Source organism: Carassius auratus, unplaced genomic scaffold (genome assembly GCF_003368295.1).
Source record: "Carassius auratus strain Wakin unplaced genomic scaffold, ASM336829v1 scaf_tig00217662, whole genome shotgun sequence".
NCBI classification, from domain to species: domain Eukaryota; kingdom Metazoa; phylum Chordata; class Actinopteri; order Cypriniformes; family Cyprinidae; genus Carassius; species Carassius auratus.
Window position 1 is genome coordinate 1 of NW_020529170.1, and position 18,368 is coordinate 18,368.

Here is an 18,368-nt window from a genome sequence, read left to right on the forward strand (position 1 = left end):
CAACGCGCTGCGAGCCACTGAGGACGAACACGGCAGCGCGCCGCACCGCGATCAATCGCGCAAATATATATATTTCCGGCTTTATACTCCTTATCAAAAGAAAATTGAACCTTTTTGTCTGGTAAATAGTTGTATTTTTAGTCAGTGTGTAAAGAATGTTTCATTTTTAACTTATACCTAATTAGAGATATAACCCATTCACGTTAATGCTCGCGCGAATAGTCCTCGATTAATATATATATATATATATATATATATATATATATATATATATATATATATATATATATAATATATATATATATATATATATATATAATATATATATATATGCGCATTTTTGTCTTTGTGCGCCCTCTGGCGACATCGGTTTAAAATGTGGCGTAAACGCAGACAATATGAGGAGAGTACAGAGGTGTGAAAACACTGAAAATATATTCTAATAATAAAAAAAGATGCTGTTGATAAATTAAACTTAATAGCAGATTGCAATGGAAAAGATAACGTGCTTAATTAATGATTATTTTGCTTAGACACTGTAATTAATCAACTAGCCTATAAAAATAGAAAAAATCGTTTTTAATTATGCAAGATGATATTCTGATCATATTTTTCCCCATGCACATTTGACCAAATCCAAACCTCATCATTCTTAATAATACTAATATTTTTGTATTTAATAACTTGTGAGTGAAATGCATTATATTCAGATATGCATAATTATTAAGCAAGTTTTCTTTTACAGATCAAATTAGCCAAAAAAAAAAAAAAGCTATTTAACTTAGACTGAAAAGTCAAAAACAATGAAATGCCCATGACAAATTCAAAACTAATGCAAGACAGAAATTGCAAAACATAATGTTCATTGGATCAGCAGGGTCAGGGAAAAAAACCCAGATGAAGAAGAAAAGACACATTAACTGCAAAAGAATTAAGGTGAAGAATAATGTGTAAAACCATCAGAAACGAATTAAGTCTCCAGTGCTACCATTTTCCAGAATGGCAACCTTCCTGGAGTCTCCAAAAGTCCAATGTGTCAGGTAACAGGTTCTCAGGGACTTAGGTTAGTTAAAGAAGCCTAAAAATGACCCTCACTTTATCAGAATCACATGATGAGGTTTAGTAAAATACATGAAGATTCTAATTGGCTTTATACACAGATAAGGACCAGCACCACATCCTCTTGTACTGTCTTGAATAATTTATCTTCAAGAATCTGCAGAAAGATTTGGAAATTCATTTTTAATCCATCTCCTATCCTGAAAAGTCTGTCTTGCAGAAAATGACTAAAAATGAACTCCCAAAACTCACTGCCAGATTCCTGAAGGTAAATTCTTCAAACAGTGTTACAATAGGAGGTGGTGCTGGTCCTTGTAGAGTCACTCTTAACTTATTTGCCTATAAAGCCTATCAGTCTTCAGATATTGTACAATACAATTCCTTAGTTTTGTGAGGTCAAGAAAATGCAGTGGATTTATATTTAAAAACAATGTCAGGTATATAACAAATAATGTGCATAATTGCAACTGAATGCTAACCATTACAATTGTGTTGCTAATGTTTAGAGTAAACAGGTTAAGGCAAAATCATAAACATGACAATGATATTTTGAAAATATCTCACAATGTTTGCAGAATTTAGGTGCCATCTATATTTTTAAGTCACAAAGTGTCACAGTTGAACAAAAAAACATATAAATCAACAACATCTGTATAATATAAACTAGCCCAAAAGAGGCTGAGAAAATGTGGTCTGGACTCTGTTAATGAGGGTCATTTTGTCAGGGACACTAGAATGATAGAGTCCCTGAACCATGATCCACATATACTCGTATTCTAGAAGATCTGGAGACTACAAGGAATGTAGTCCTTTCGTTATTGTGCCAGAATGTGCACCTGGAGTCAGAGGAGAAAAAACACCACTGATCATTACGTCCAAATCTACACTCCTTTCCCCTTCTCTCCTGCTGATGCTCTTAATGTAAATGACACTGACATACCCATCTCACAACTCCACTCAACCTCTTCCAAGTAACAGTGTCCTCACTCTCTCTCTCTCTCTCTCTCTCTCTCTCTCTACACACAACACCTGTGACCAGTGATCAAATATGTCTGGATGATCAGGATACGGCTGGTCTTTACGAGGGTATTTAATCACTCTGAGCTGCATTTCCCAAAGCTTCGTAACTTAAGAAGCTCTTGAAAATCATTGTAGATCTACGAGTGCTCTGGAGTAATAGTAAAGCCCTAAGTGCATCGTAAGGAGACAGATTTATGTGGTCACGTGCAGGACAATCAGCAGATTGCACCTTTAACTTTATAAGGCAATCACAGTACAATCAGTGGATATTGTTTTTTTGAGTAGAAAATAAACTCCACATGTCACAAAATTGTAAGTTACTGAACCTAACTTCAAAAACAACCATAAAACATTGTAAATACAACCCGAAAACAGTGCATTTTTAATTCATGACCCAGTGCATGATGGGAATAACAGGATCAAAACATAGATTTTTTTCTTGAAGAATTCTCGTAAACATAAACAATTCCAAGTAAAATATACTTACAGTATAAATTCAAATTTTAATTTTTACAAGCTTAAATTAAGTACTAATATAGTTTTTACTTTTTTTTATTCTTATCTGAACTAAATTATTTAATGTACATAGAAATTAAATTTGTTTTCATGTAGTATTTACTTGACCACAAAATCATTTTTATCAGTGTAGTATTAATTTCATATATCAATACTATCAATAATATCAACTGATACAGACTTTTTTATAACTGATACCAGTTATTTGCATGTTTATGTGCCTGATAATCGATATGCAGAACCGATATTTATTTCCTGCTACTGTTTTTGACACAATGATTAAAACACCACTGAACTGAACAAACCATTTTTTTATAACAATCACACCCTCCATGAATACAAAATAAAGAAACAATAAAAACATATTTATAAAAAGCAGCAGAAGCAACACTAATATTAACAATGATGATGTTGAATTGACTTGTTTGTTAATAAAAAAGAAAAAAAAATGTAGCATGTCTAATGAGTCACATCAACTTGGCAGAATTTAATAATTTTAAAGAACAGTTTTAGTCAGTTTATAAACAATTGAATAAGCTAAAGAGTGAAAAATAATTAGCTGGATAATGTTAATTAGTAACGGATTAATATTCTGTGGATATTGGAATATATCAAACAAAACATCACATTTTATTGCATTTCTCAACTGGTATATTATATCAAAATTATTAACAATGTTTTTGTCATTAGTTCTGAAATACCTGCTGACAAAGCCCTGTATCTGCATTTACACAGAACTAAACTGTGTTCAATCACGGAGATAATAAATGATTAATTTCTGTATTTATATGAATGATTAAAAGTGTATTAAGATGTTTATTAGCAAAATAATGGTTATGGTAAATTATAATTTAGGGTGTTTTAAAGGGGTCTTATTATGCTTTTTCCCTTTTTCAACTTTAGTCTGTAGTGTTGCTGGAGCATTTCCTGAGCATCAACCCAAACAGCAATATGAACAGCAATTTGGAAGCCACTTCACAAGACTTCTACAGATAACTGAGAGAGAATTAAATCCAGTGCTTTATTTCCAACATGCACTCATTCATAACTGTATTATTTAATTCATGCAAAGTTACATTTTTGTGACATGACTTATTATTTACAGGACTTGATGGATTACTATGTGACTCCGTGAGTTCGTATTTCTGAGAGTCAAGCTGCATGAACTAACCTTCATATCAGAAATTTATGTAAGATATCTAATTTGTTGCATTACGGCTGTTATATTAAAAAAGTAAAAAAGTGTACTAATTACAGCAAGGAAAGTATGCTTTACCAGTGCACGCCGTTGTTTTTTTCGTCGTCTGCCCTCAGATGCGCTGCAATGGCGATCCTGCGCGCAATTCTCAAACACTCACAAGATGGCGACATTTATCGGTGAATCCAATATAACAAAACCGATATCCGATTATAGTAAAAATACAGAAATATTGGGAAAATTATTGGCAAATCGATGTATCGGTCGATCTCTAGTTTAAAATCCAAAAATTTAAATTAGCTCATAAATTCCTTACCTTCAAGTCATAGGTGTATATGACTTTCTTCTTTCAAACAAATCTAGTCGGAGTTATATTAAAAATTGTCTTTGCTCTTTCAAGCTGTTTAATGCCACTCAGCGGGTGTCAAAGTGCATCAGTCCAAAAGAAGTAAAATAAAAAGCACCCATCCATAAAAAACAGTGTCTCACACGGCTCCAGGGAGTGAACAAAGACCTTCTGTAGTGAATTGATGTGTTTTTGTAAGAAAAATAACCATTTTCAAAATGTAATAATCACTTTAATCTAGCTTGCGCCAACAGTTCTGGGAGGATGAAGTATGAGGTTGGCATTGCACATGCGCCAGTAAGTCTCCTGAAAACTGTTTGTTAACAGGGGCAAAGGAAGCAATGTTTCCTTACTTTAGCAAAGGAAAACCAGTCTTCTCTTGGCTTATATCGAAATCCTCCAACATTATTCTTTACAAATCTTCATTTTGTACTTCTAATTGGTCACCGTTGTTTTGTTTTGATCTCTCCCCTGCGCTTCCATGTTCATCACTTCTGAGCAGTGCATGCACAAACCCAACCTCCATACGTCATCCACCTGGACCTGCTTCCATGTACAACAGTGAGTGCAAGCTACATTAAATTGATTATTATTTTTTACATATGGTTATTTTTCTTACAAAAACACATTGCTTCGCTACTGGAGAACTTTATTCACCCCCTGGAGCTGTCTGAGACACTTTCTATTAAGGATGGGTGCTTTTTATTTGTACTTCTTTTGGTATGATGCACTGCAACAAACGCTGAGTGGCATTAAAAAAAATTATATAACTCCGACTGTATTCGTCTGAAAGAAGAAAGTATACATATTTACATATACACCTAGAATGACTTGAGGGTAAGTAATTTATGGGCTAATATTCATTTTTGGGTGAACTAATTCTTCAAAGCAGTTGACCGAATTATTATTTTGACAATCTACTGTGTGTATCGACTATTTTGATACCAGTTGCACAACTGATACACTATAAACCCCAAACCCAGGATAGAGAGGTTGAGTGAATGTGGCCTGTACTCTGTGAATGAGGGTCATTGTGTCAGAGACGCTGTAGAAGGACAGAGTTCCTGCACCGTGATCCACATACACTCCTATTCTAGAAGATCTGGAGACCTCAGGGAGTTTAGTCTCTTTGTTATTGTGCCAGAATGAGCAGCTGGAGTCAGAGCAGAACAAACACCAAGACTGATCATTAAGTCCAAAGTCAGACTTGTCATAACCATCATGGTTGTAATCATCATCATCGCCCCGCATTTTCCTGCTGATGCTCTTGTACGACACTGATATTTCCACCTCACCACTCCACTCCACCTCCCAGTAAGAGCGTCCACACACACTCTCTTCACACAACACTTGCTGCAGAGTATCAAATCTGTCAGGGTGATCGGGATACTGCTGGTCTGTGTCAGTGTAAATAATTACTCTGTTCCCTTTAGACAGATGGAGGTTTTTATGAACGGTGTTTGAATCCACTGTGAACTTGAAGAAATCTGATAAAAACAAAATGCAGTCTAATGAAATATAAATAGGAAATCTCAATAAAAACATAAACAAAGGTGCTGTGAGCAATGTTCACTCTCAGCTTTTTTTTCTGGCTGAGCAAAACATTTCACTATAGGGTGGACATTCCAAAAACATCCAGACCAGAACAAATTGTTTTTTAACTTTTAACTTTAATGGGCAGTTTATATTTGCTTTGTACCTTAATGTAACCAAAAGATGTACATTTTATGTTACCTGAGAAAACATTTTTTACAGTATAAATATAAATACACTGTCATTAACTTGTCATTCAAGTTTGGGATCAGTAAAATTTTTCAAATATGTTTCTTATGCTCATCAAGGCTGTATCTATTTGATCAAAATACTGAATATTATTTCACTAAATAATATTATGAAATATAATTTTCATTTAAAATAATTTTTTTTTATTTTAATATACTTTAAAATATAATTTATTCCTGTGAAGCAAAGACTGTCTCCAGTGTCACATGATTGTTCAGAAATCATTTTAATATGCTGATTTATAATCAATGTTGGAGAACAGTTGTGCTGCTTAATATTTTTTGGGACCAGTGATACTTTTTCCAGGATTCTAAAATAAAAAAGAACAGTGTTCGTTCAAAATAGAAATGTTGTGTTACAATATATACTGCTGAAAATTCAGCTTTGCTTCACAAGAATAAATTATATTTTAAAGTATATTAAAATTAGAATAAGAAAGAGCATAAGAGACTCAGTAAAAAAAAAAAAGCTATCTTACTGATGCCAAACTTTTAAGCAGAAGTGTATAATATAATATAATATGAAAAAATTAAGCAGATAATGCTCATACATTATTTATTAGGTTTATAATATAGGCCTTAATATAATTTAATATAACCTGATTTCTTATAGTTATCTAAACATAACTGCCCATCATCAGATGTGCCCACCACTCTTCTTTAATACACAAGGTTTTATTTTATTTTTTTATGTCCTTGCATTTGCATTGGCTCTCGTGTTGAGCTATTTTATCTGAAACCATTGAAGTATTCGGTTTCTACAGAAACTGAATTGGTGCATATCATTCTCTTTCTATTAACTTTTTCTATTTCCCAGATCATTACAGTTTTTTCACTTGATTTAAATCAAAATGCTTTCTCAACTGATTTTTACATGTGCATGGCACATACTTCTGTGCCGGCGAGGCTTAGAGGTGGCTGTGAGCATTGTTAGGTATCTTGCAAACTTTTCCTGTTCACTAACCACATGCTTTCTCTGTAAACTGCATCAAAACACACGTTTGAAGTGTTTTGATCTGCTAAAAAGCACAGCTCACAGTCATTTGTGGTTACAATTTACAGCATGTGTGGTATTTAAAAGAACAATCACTTACAGCACCTTTAAAATTGATTGGAAAACATTTTGACTGACTACTGATATCAGATGATGAAATTCTCATCATGGCAAATCTTGAAGATCAGTATCTGAATGTAAAGAAGTGTGTTTTGTGAGTGCGTGCTTGCTTGTTTGCTTAGTAACTTACACTGTAGAAACTCGTCCCTTGTCTTGCATTCAGGGATGGGGATAATCTCAATATATTTTGCTATGGGAATTAAAACATATTTAGTTTGATAATAAGATATATATTTTTAAAGGGATAGTTCACCCAAAAATGAAAATTCTGTCAGTTGTGCAGAGGAAAGTTTGTTTACGTGCATCATGGTACTCTAAATAATGGCATATTTGTTGAATAAAGTAATTAATTTTGTTTTCTTTACACAGGAAAAGTATTCACGTAGCCTTGAAAATTACAGGTAAACCACTGATGTCACAAAGACTATTTTATGGATGTCCTTACTACATTTCTGGACCTGGGATCATTTCAGTTGCATTACTGGCTATGCAGTTTCAGAGAGCTCTCGGATTTAACCAGAAATATTTGAATTTGTGTTCCGAAGATGAACGAAGGTCTTACAGGTTTGGAACGACATGAGGGTGAAATGACAGAATGTTCATTTTTGGGTAAACTATCCTTTTAATACATTTTGTATTGCTACAGTACATGATGCATAGTCTTAGCCTCAGACTGCAGAGTTTGAACCAGTGACAGCCGACATGAGGCAGGTGTGCTAACAACAGGGATGCTAAAGACTGAATGACAGAACCTAATGATGCCATGTAGACAGAGAAGAGAAGTGGTCCAAGAACTGAGCCCTACCACTGTGACTACTACACTACTGTGCCATTATCTAAATAAGTTTCTACTTTATTGCTCACAGGTCTATAATTATGGTCATGATCTTTATATTTTATGCTGGACACTTATCATATATTGTTGTGGTCAGATTAAGGCACAGAATGAACCAGACTTTATGTGAAAGTCTTGCTTCATTAGATTGTGTAATGCATTGCTTATTTCTGAAAGTAAATTAATGGTCAATGCTTTACCTATTTTATGAATCTTTTGTATTTTCTCTCTGCAGAAATGATCCAGTTCTTCTCTTAGATGAGACACAGACTTTTCAACATCATCAAAAGTGCAATGAGAACTGTAAGTGATGTTGAATGAGTCTGTAGATCCAGGAGGGACAGAGAGAGACTGGAAACTCTACACAGACACGAGACACAATAGAAACAAGAGATATAGATACATTGATGAAACATGCTCTGCTCTTCCTAAAGACCACTGTTCTGTTTGTCAGATCTCTGTTACCTGGAGGAAATGGATGTGAAGGTCTGTGTGTGAAAGCTTGTCCACCTCAGCGTCTCTCCTCCTCAGGTCTTCAATCTCTTGCTCCAGTCGCTTCAGTTGTTCTTCAGCTCGACTCACTGCAGTCTTTTCCTGATCTCTGATCAGCTGTGTCACCTCAGAGCGTCTTCTCTCAATGGAGCGGATCAGCTCAGTAAAGATCCTCTCAGTGTCCTCCACTGCTGTCTGTGCAGAGCGCTGTTAAGACACACAGAGAGAGAGAAGCATCAGAATCAGTACATTCACTCAGCTCTTACTGCTGCCTCACACAGCCTGTTCCCCACAGTGTTCTTCAGTGGGACTGAAGGAGCTCCAGCACTGGCTCTTCACTGACTGACTGGAGGAGAGTCCTAACTGAGTCTCAAACAGATCTTCTTCAGCAGACAGCAGTTGTTCTTCTGCTCAAAACTCACCTTGTAAGACTCTACAGATTCACTCAGCTCCTCAAGCTCCGTCTCTCTCTCCTGGATTCTCTTCTGGAATTTTCTTTGCATCTCTTCCAACTGTGTCTGCAGGAAAAAACTAAATAATCTCAAATATGATACTTGAAACTGTATGCAACAAAGAATCATGAGATCTCAGCATGAATTGTTTTCAAAGTAGTCTTTGATTATGTAGATGAGTTGGGGGTACATTACAAGTAACATGAGTTACATAATCAGTAATTAGTAACTAGTAAAGTAACGCATTACTTTTTAATTTACAAGAAAATAGATGTAGTTCTAGAACAAGTGTGAACATGCATTAATCTCATTAATTAATGCATGTTCACATTTATTCTAGAACTACAGTTCATTCCCAAAAATATATAATAAATAATTCAGTTTCCCTAAAAAATAATGAAAACAGCTAAATGCAACTCAAAATGTGATGCAACCCTGCAATATTAAAATTTTAAATAACACAAATAACCTTTATGTATTTAATCCCATTTTATTAACCGATTTTCTTGCTGCTGCCCTTCATTGATCCAATTCAACCATACTAATAAGCAAAAATTACTAATAAACATTTGTGCTTCTTATTTATTGCTGAAATGTGTTGAACTTTCTCCTATATTGTAATGCATTAGTTTAAAAAAAAAAAAAAAAAAAAAAAAAACTCTGATTGTGAAGAGACAATATGCAGCACAACTGCTAAATTCATACCTGTTTCTCAGTCCTCTCTGCTGCAGCTGATACATGGTCATGGTTTTTGTGTTCATCCAACATACACAAATAGCATATACAGTGCTGGTCAGTACGACAGAAAATCTCCAGCAGTTTATCATGTTGAGGGCAGATCATCTCCTGCAGTCTTCTAGTGGCATTCGTCACTTTGTGCCGCTTTCCTGGGTGAAATTCTTCATGACGTTCAAAATGGTTTTGACAGTAAGAGTTCAGACACACCAGACAGGACTTGATGGCTTTATTTTTCTCCCCAGTACAGACATCACACTCCACATCTCCAAGTTCACAATGATCAAGTTGAGCTGCTTCTAGTTTTCTCTTCCTCAGATTATCCTCCACTTTAATCAGCATAGTGTTTTCACCTAAAACAGGTCTTGGAGTGAAGGTCTGTCTGCACTGAGGGCAGCTGTAGACTCTCTTCTGATCATCCTGATCCCAGCAGCCTGTAATACAGCTCCTACAGTAACTGTGTCCACAGGGAATGACCACTGGATCAGTCAGTTGATTTAGACAGATTGAACAGTTGAACTGATTCTGAGCCAAAGGAACACTGGATTCTGCCATTTTACTGCACACAATCACAGGTAGAGGGACTTCCGCAACAGATCGACAGCAGTTAAGTTTTGATTTCTCTGAACCGAAACATTTCCTGGTTTTTTATCGCATCATTTAAATGTTGCAGTAAATAAACACGACCACTAGATGGCATATTTTGTATATTTAAAAAAATCATGTATCTGTTGTGTACGTTAATTGTAATGCTCATCCTCTTTTTTCGCTCATCCACAGCATTGTCAATTATTTGAAGACTTTTTCGTTCTTCCTTTATGAATGAGTGCCCCTTTAAATGTGAATTTTAAAATTTACATTTATGCATTTTGCAGACACTTTTGCACAAACACACTTGCATTGCATTAATATACATTTTAGCATTTCGTGCATTCGCTGGGAATCAAAACCAGCGCCACCATGTTCTGTTGTTACATTCAAAGGAAAACGTTTGCTCCGTGTTCTCGGTTTTATTTTTCTCTCAGTGTGATATATATGTACAAATAAGTTGTTGAGTGTTTAAGGTTCTGTAGTGCTTAGGGTTTGTATGGTGCAGTGTTTTTGGCAGATTCTCATTCTCACTTGAAAAAATAAATGTTACATATCACCTTTAAGTTTCAATTCCAATGAGTAAAAATGGTGTTTACTTCCCTGTTTTAATAATGTTAATCAAAGTTCATGTTTTAAGTTGCATGCCAAAAAGGAAACTAGCAGTGAGTGATTAACAGGAAGTGACCAGGATATTCAACTACTGATTTGGTTAACTTAATTATACTAATCTAACAGATATTGTTTTAGTCAGAGCAGCTTCTCTCAATGGAGTGGATCAGCTCAGTAAAGATCCTCTCACTGTCCATTGTTTTGTTTAGCATGTAACTAGCTCATCACTAACATGCTTTGACTTTTAACTGGCATGATTCTAACGTGTTAACACAATGCTAACATGCCTCAAATATGATATTTCTATTAAGTGTTTACACAATTCTAGTGTTTTAAACGTGTTAACAAATTGGTATAATCTTTCTAACAGGCTTTTATTAAGTGAACTTGTTAGCATGTTTTAACTTTTAGCATTTTGGGACTCACACTTAGAAATATAATAAGGTAAAATGCATAGGCCTACCTTTAGTTACCCGAATTTTAGTACAAACACCATAATAAAATTATGGTTTCTCTGTAAGAATATATTCTTATAAGACAAATCATTAGAGGTAGAATTTCCATGACAAAAAAAAAAAAAAAAACATCAGGTCCTCTCTAATAATATTGGAATCTTATTCTCATTCCTCATCGCTTATGTTCAGTAAAAGAAAAACAATGCAACAAAATTGTCTGAAAACATTTTATTTCACAATGTCTGTAAACACAAATAATTCTAGGCCCTATTATTTATTATAACCTTTATTAAATCAATCTGATGAAACATTTCAGCTCCAATAATATGTCCTGAACTTGTTTTTAATAACATTTCAGCTCCAATAATATGTCCTGAACTTGTTTTTAATAACATTTCAGCTGTAGTATTGATTTATTGCTTAAAGCTTGTTATTGGTAATTTTCACAGTTTAACAGAATGTATTAATATTTTGATATCTCACACAGTTTCACAACTGAGTCATAATAATTCATAAACCCAGGATAGAGAGGCTGAATGAATGTGGTATGTACTCTGTGAATGAGTGTCATTGTGTCAGAGACGCTGTAGAAGGACAGAGTTCCTGCACCGTGATCCACATACACTCCTATTCTAGAAGATCTGGAGACCTCAGGGAGTTTAGTCCCTTTGTTATTGTGCCAGAATGAGCAGCTGGAGTCAGAGCAGAACAAACTCCAGGACTGATCATTACGTCCAAATTCACATGTGTCATAATTATTATCATCTTCTTCATTTTTGTCCTTTTCATTGTCCTTCCTGCTGATGCTCCTATATGACACTGACATTTCCACCCGACCACTCCACTCCACTTCCCAGTAAGAGCGTCCACACACACTCTCTTCACACAATGCCTGCTCCTTAGTATCAAATCTGTCAGAGTGATCAGGATACAGCTGGTCTCTGAAAGTGTAAGTAATTACTCTGTTCCCTTTAGACAGATGGAGGTTTTTATGAACTGTGTTTGAATCCACTGTGAACTGGAAGAAATCTGATGGAGACAAAACACGATATCTTAATATGAAATATCACTTTAAAATATTAATACAAATCAGTTGTGTTAGAACAATGAAAACAAATTTAGCTTTAAATGTAACAAGCACAGCTCAAAGTCACTTGTAGGGACATTTTATGTATAGCATTCAAAAGGACAATCACTTACATCACCAAATTGAATGGAAAACAGGCTGACTATTGATATCAGATCATGCGATTTTCATTGTAGCAAATCTTGTAGATCAACATCTGAATGTGAAGAAGTGTGTTTTATGTGTGCTTACTTGTTTGTTAAGTAACTTACACTGTAGAAACTCATCCCTTGTCTTGAATTCAGGGTTGGGATTGATATCAATATATTTTGCTATGGAAATCAACACATTTTCTGTATTAATACATGCATCTTAAAGAGGTCCTATCATGTTTTTCACTTTTTGAATTTTATTTAGTGCGTAGTGTTTATGTTTTGAGCGTAAAAAAGATCTACAAAGTTACAAATCTCAAAGTCCACTCTAAAGGGACATGATTCGTTTAAAAAAAAACCTTTTCAAGGAATACTATGAACGGCTTATTTGGACTACAGCGTTTTTTTCTGGGTTTACTACAATTATGAAAACTTTTTTATAAATTGCTGACAGTACAATATTGGACAATGATGTATTGTAATCTGCAGAATTTACACTTCAATTATGAGACTTATGGTATAAAAAAATTCAACTGTATAACAGTTTCACGGCAATTCATGTTACAATGTTATGATTAAAGAACAATAAACATAAAACGTATTACCGTTGAACTAGAAAGAACTAGACTTTATGCTAGCCATTGAAAGCCTTGCTGCATGAGACTTTGATTCATCATTTATTTCTAAGAGTAAAATAATTATCAGTACTTTACCTTTACCATGAATCTTTTCTATCTCCTCTCTGCAGAAATGTTCAAGTTTTTCTCTTAGATGAGACACAGATTTACCAACATCATTAAAAGAAAAGCAAGAGCTGACAGTGATGCTGGGTGAGTCTGTTGATCCTGGAGAAACAGAGAGAGACTGGAAACTCTACCCAGACACAAAGACACAAAAGAAACATTAGCTAATGACACAGAAACACTTCCAAACACAGTCTCTGTACAACATGCTCTTCCCTCTGAAGACTACTATTCTGTTTGTCAAATCTCTGTTACCTGGAGGAAATGGATGTGGTTCTCTGTGTGTGAAAAATGCTCCAGCTCAGCGTCTCTCCTCCTCAGGTCTTCAATCTCTTGCTCCAGTCGCTTCAGTTGTTCTTCAGCTTGACTCACTGCAGACTTTTCCTGATCTCTGATCAGCTGTGTCACCTCAGAGCGTCTTCTCTCAATGGAGCGGATCAGCTCAGTAAAGATCCTCTCAGTGTCCTCCACTGCTGTCTGTGCAGAGCGCTGTTAGGACACACAGAGAGAGAAGCATCAGAATCAGTCCATTCACTCAGCTCTTACTGCTGCCCACAGTGTTCTTCAGTGGGACTGAAGGATCTCCAGCACTGGCTCCTCACTGACTGACTGGAGGAGAGTCCTAACTGAGTCTCAAACAGCTCTTCTTCAGCAGACAGCAGTTGTTCCTCTGCTCAAAACTCACCTTGTAAGACTCTACAGACTCTCTCAGCTCCTCAAGCTCCGTCTCTCTCTCCTGGATTCTCTTCTGGAATTTTATTTGTATCTCATCCAATTGTGTCTGCAGAAAAACAAAACAAATAATAAACCAGATAAATAAAGCTACATGATAAAATAACTATAGAATTTTAAGATGATTGACTCAAGTACAAAAGCTTCACGAGATCCTATTATGCAGATATATTATGCAGCACAGCTACTGAGTTCATACCTGTTTCTTAGTCCTCTCTGCTCCAGCTGATACAGTGTCGTGTTTTTTATGTTCATCCAACATACAAAGATAACATATACAGCACTGATCAGTACGAAAGAAGATTTCCTTCAACTTTTCATGCTGAGTGCAGATCATCTCCTGTAGTTGTCCAGCGACATCAGTGACTTTATGTCGTTTTCCTGGGTGAAGTTCTTCATGACATTCAAAATGGCTTTGACAGTAAGAGTTCAGACACACCAGACAGGACTTGATGGCTTTATTTTTCTCCCCAGTACAGACATCACACTCCACATCTACAGGTTCAGCATAATAGTGATCAAGTTGAGCTGCTTCTAGTTTTCTCTTCCTCAGATTCTCCACCACTTCAGCCAGCATGGTGTTTTTACCTAAAACAGGTCTTGGAGTGAAGGTCTGTCTGCACTGAGGGCAGCTGTAGACTCTCTTCTGATCGTCCTGATCCCAGCAGCCTGTAATACAGCTCGTACAGTAACTGTGTCCACAGGTGAGGGTCACTGGATCCGTCAGTAGATTCAGACAGATTGAACAACTTAACTGAGCCACTGAAATATTAGTTCCTGCCATTGTACGTGCCATCACAGATAAATAGACATCCAACAGCTAAAGCCTAGTTTCGATTTCTCTAAACTGATACTTCTCATTGTTTTGCAAGCTGTGGCAAGTACACCGGGCTGCAGCCTGCAGATCGAGGAGGGTGCTGCACCCGGGGCGGGGTTGCACGTGTCGCCCCAATCCATATTTACTCTGATTGGTTCGATCGTCTTTCATAGACATACATGATAGGAATTGTGTGCGTTGTTGCTGTAGAACCTTTTACTGTCTATGTGTAGAACCGATGTTGTTTATAAAGCTAAAAACTTTATAGTTTTACAAATCCTTCATTATAATGCAGTTGTTTATTGTTAACTTGACTCACTGTCTGATTTATTGTATCACGAGATGTTAGCTGCTGCAAGTTTAATCTGGACTAGTGATGTGTCGTTCGTGAACGAATCGTTCTTTTTGAACGAATCTTTTAGGTGAACGAATCGTTCTCGTTCACGTAATCAACTGACTCATATTTCTCGTTCAGTGAAGTTCCTCCCTCCACAGCAGCGCGGCGCTATAAGCAGCGCATGCGCAGCTCAGTGAACCGGGTCACAACCATTTCATCCTGTCAAAGAATTACTCAACCTCGAGCCAATAGCCTTCGAGTATGAGATGTGACAGAGTATGTGATTTGTTGAATGTAGTGAACGAATACGCCCTTCAATGAACGAGTTTCATATGAGTCTGAACTAGATCTAAAGATCGTTCGTGAATGAAATGACTGAACTGGTACACATGTCGTTCGTGAATGAACATAGCTTATCTCGTTAGTGAACTAAATGAATGAGAATAAACCGGGTTAGTCTGCCATTTAAGCATGTCAATCTCGCAAAATGCAAAGCAGTGCTCATACGCTTGTTTTGATATTTAGCAACTCCACGTTTAATCCCCGATTTATGAAAGTGAATATATAATATACAAACTGTCTGACCAAACAATTAAAATGCTAATTAGGCAAGAAAACCTCGTGCTTTGTTCATCTGAACAACTTTTAGACTTTATATATTGAATGCGATTATACACACATTTTAATAAAGCCAGATCAGTTTTTGTAACAAGTGAATACGTTCATTGACTTAAGACATAACACATAATACATTCTTGTTTGCCACCTGTTGGCTTATTTTGTGTAATACGAAGAAATGGTCACTGAACGAATCAGTGAACGATTCTGAACGAATCATTTTGGTGAACGAACTGAAAATGAACGAATCTCTAGAAAGAATCATAATTTCCACCACTAATCTGGACCAGTCCAATTCACAAATGAACCACTGAGACATTCTATAGCTTAACATGAAAGGACATAGCTTAATGCATTAAACTCAGTTAACAAATTAATAAAGCATTATATTAACAGACTAGCAGATATGAGCCCAGAATACGAACACAGCATGTTTAATTACGCATTAAGCATTTGCCTCCCATAAGCTGCTTGTCTGTAAATAGAATGCTTTATCAAAAAATTTGAGTTTGGTCTTTTTAAAACACATTTTACGCCACGTTAAGCGTTTTCCTTTTAGGTCAATGGTTTTCTTATGGGATGAAAAACGCTTGCAACGTGGCTTATTCAAGGATGTGCATTTATTACATGTACTGAGCAAACAAAAAAGTGTTAAAATGCGAATGCGTGCCCATCACTGATCTCTACAATACAAGTTTAACTTAACGCTGTTACACTGTATGAAACGTTTTGCTGAAATAACCACAATCTTAAAAACTACACTGAAATAAGAGCACGATGTGCATGAAATAGCTTTTGTTACTATAGCAACAGATGTGTTTTCAGGATCATCACTGACCGGTAGAAATAAAAGTTTATTGATTTCTTCACTTTAAAGTTTTTCTCTGTCGCTTTGGTACATGTCTCGAATCAAACTCACAATTTGCAAAACAGTAAGTGCATTTTAGCAAAACACCATGGATTACCTGCAAAAGTCAGTCTCTTGCTCAAAATCCTTAGTTCATCTCTCAAAAATAAATATCTGTGTCAATGAACATGTCAGTGCCATCGAATGACAAGTCCTTGTGGATAAGACAGACAAATTGCTTAGTCATGTTGTCAATATAACAGTATACTCTAGGGATGTTATGATGTAAACCATAGCAACATTTTGGATGATAGTTACTGCATTGAACAGTATGCCATATGCTTATGTATACCATATAATCATTTAAAAAGTAGAAATTTACACATTACTGTATGTGGGATATTGATTGAAAGAGACTGGATTCAATTCCCAGTTACACTTTTACTAGTGGTCTGGCCAAAAAAAAAAAACACTTTACAATGTCATTGTGAAATAGAAAAGGAAAAAGAAATATGGCCAAAAAGATTAAAATAAGTCAATTGTCAGAATGTGTAACTCTTGTGTTGTCCTCTGTCTATACAGTAAGCTTTCCAACTGAAGATTCATGAGATGAACCTTTGAGCTATTTCAGAGAAATGGTTTATCACTGGTTTATCATCGACATTCTCTTCATTAGTAAAGATTCACTTGCACAATTCATGCCAAATTGACAAAAAGTCTAATAATAATGTGTAAATAAAAAATAAAAAAAGTGTGCTTGGCAGTTTATGACAACTAGATTAACCATTTTGCATTTAATGACTCATACGATGAACTAAAGACCTGATGTTTTGGGGGGTAAGACTATTGCACAGAAAACTATATAATACATTTTGAGGAACATGACATTAGCAACTGATAATGTAGGAAACAACAGAGAATTGTACATAATCATTTGCATGGAGGTACCAAAGCATTTGCAACTTGTTCAAAGAAACTGCTTTTTTGATGTGCACAAGTGACACAATGATGTGAGAATTGAACAGGTAGTTTTGAGAATTTCAATTCTGATCTGAGAAATGTACCAAAGTGACTGAGAAAAACTGTAGAATAACGAGGAGCAGGATAATTTACTGAAATAAAGGGGAGAAAAGGTCTTTGCTTTGCAATGTAGTAAAGAAAAGTAAAGTTTCGTAAATATTCATCCATAAATATCGCTACAAGTGTGATTGCATCATATAATAATTGCTGTTAATAATGTTTATCGTCTGGCTGACTACGTCTTGTGTTCATTTTTCTGAAAAAATCCTGTCATATGCACATAAACTGACAGTCACCACTTATAAGCTAAATATTGTAGAAACGTAATTTTCTGTAAAGTTGCTTTGTAACAATTTGTATCGTAAAAAACGCTATACAAATAAACTTGAATTGAATTGGACATAAAAATGTAAATGGCACACAGCAGACACATTAGTCAACTGCGGTGTCATTTATCAACTGTATGACAGATAATTATATGTAACAATAATTGTCTTATGCTATATAAATTAAAAAATTACTGATACATCCTTTTTATTTCCTTTCTTATACTCTGATGATATGAAATAATCAAATAAAAAAAGAATTATTTCATAATTAATTATTTTATCTGAAGACCTGATCCTCCCACTGTGGAAAATAAACCTAAGTAATTTATTAAATGTATTGTGTTGTTTGTCTGTTCGCCTAAAGATCAGCTTAATTTAGGAAAACAATCTTATCAGGGACAGGGAGGGTTACAGGCTATTTGTTTTCTTCTTCTGTGTATTATAACAAAGGCTTTGTAAAACTGCACAGTTTTGAGCTTTTTAAACAACATACTTCATCCTACA

The 18,368-nt window shown here is 35.3% G+C and overlaps 2 protein-coding genes across 4 annotated transcripts; both read right to left on the bottom strand.

Annotated features, from left to right (window-relative positions):
* Positions 1-4,822: 4,822 nt before the first annotated feature.
* LOC113101949 (tripartite motif-containing protein 16-like) lies at positions 4,823-10,159 on the bottom strand. Its single transcript, XM_026265705.1, has 6 exons — positions 9,519-10,159; positions 8,784-8,879; positions 8,335-8,568; positions 8,070-8,229; positions 7,165-7,224; positions 4,823-5,626 (listed from the first exon to the last, which is right to left on the bottom strand). The coding sequence occupies exons 1-6, from the start codon at positions 10,101-10,103 to the stop codon at positions 5,073-5,075; spliced, it is 1,689 nt and encodes a 562-aa protein (XP_026121490.1). The 5' UTR covers positions 10,104-10,159; the 3' UTR covers positions 4,823-5,072.
* Positions 10,160-11,424: 1,265 nt separating this feature from the next.
* Positions 11,425-14,721, bottom strand: LOC113101948 (tripartite motif-containing protein 16-like). 3 transcript variants are annotated; one of them, XM_026265703.1, is made up of 7 exons: positions 14,485-14,721; positions 14,096-14,391; positions 13,850-13,945; positions 13,420-13,653; positions 13,135-13,294; positions 12,542-12,601; positions 11,425-12,232 (listed from the first exon to the last, which is right to left on the bottom strand). In XM_026265703.1, exons 1-7 carry the CDS (start codon positions 14,690-14,692, stop codon positions 11,667-11,669), a joined length of 1,620 nt encoding a protein of 539 aa, XP_026121488.1. In that variant the 5' UTR covers positions 14,693-14,721; the 3' UTR covers positions 11,425-11,666. The 3 variants fall into 3 exon arrangements, with proteins under 3 accessions (XP_026121488.1, XP_026121487.1, XP_026121489.1); XM_026265702.1 differs by having other exon boundaries at positions 14,096-14,721; XM_026265704.1 differs by having other exon boundaries at positions 12,030-12,232; positions 12,522-12,601; positions 14,096-14,721.
* Positions 14,722-18,368: the final 3,647 nt, after the last annotated feature.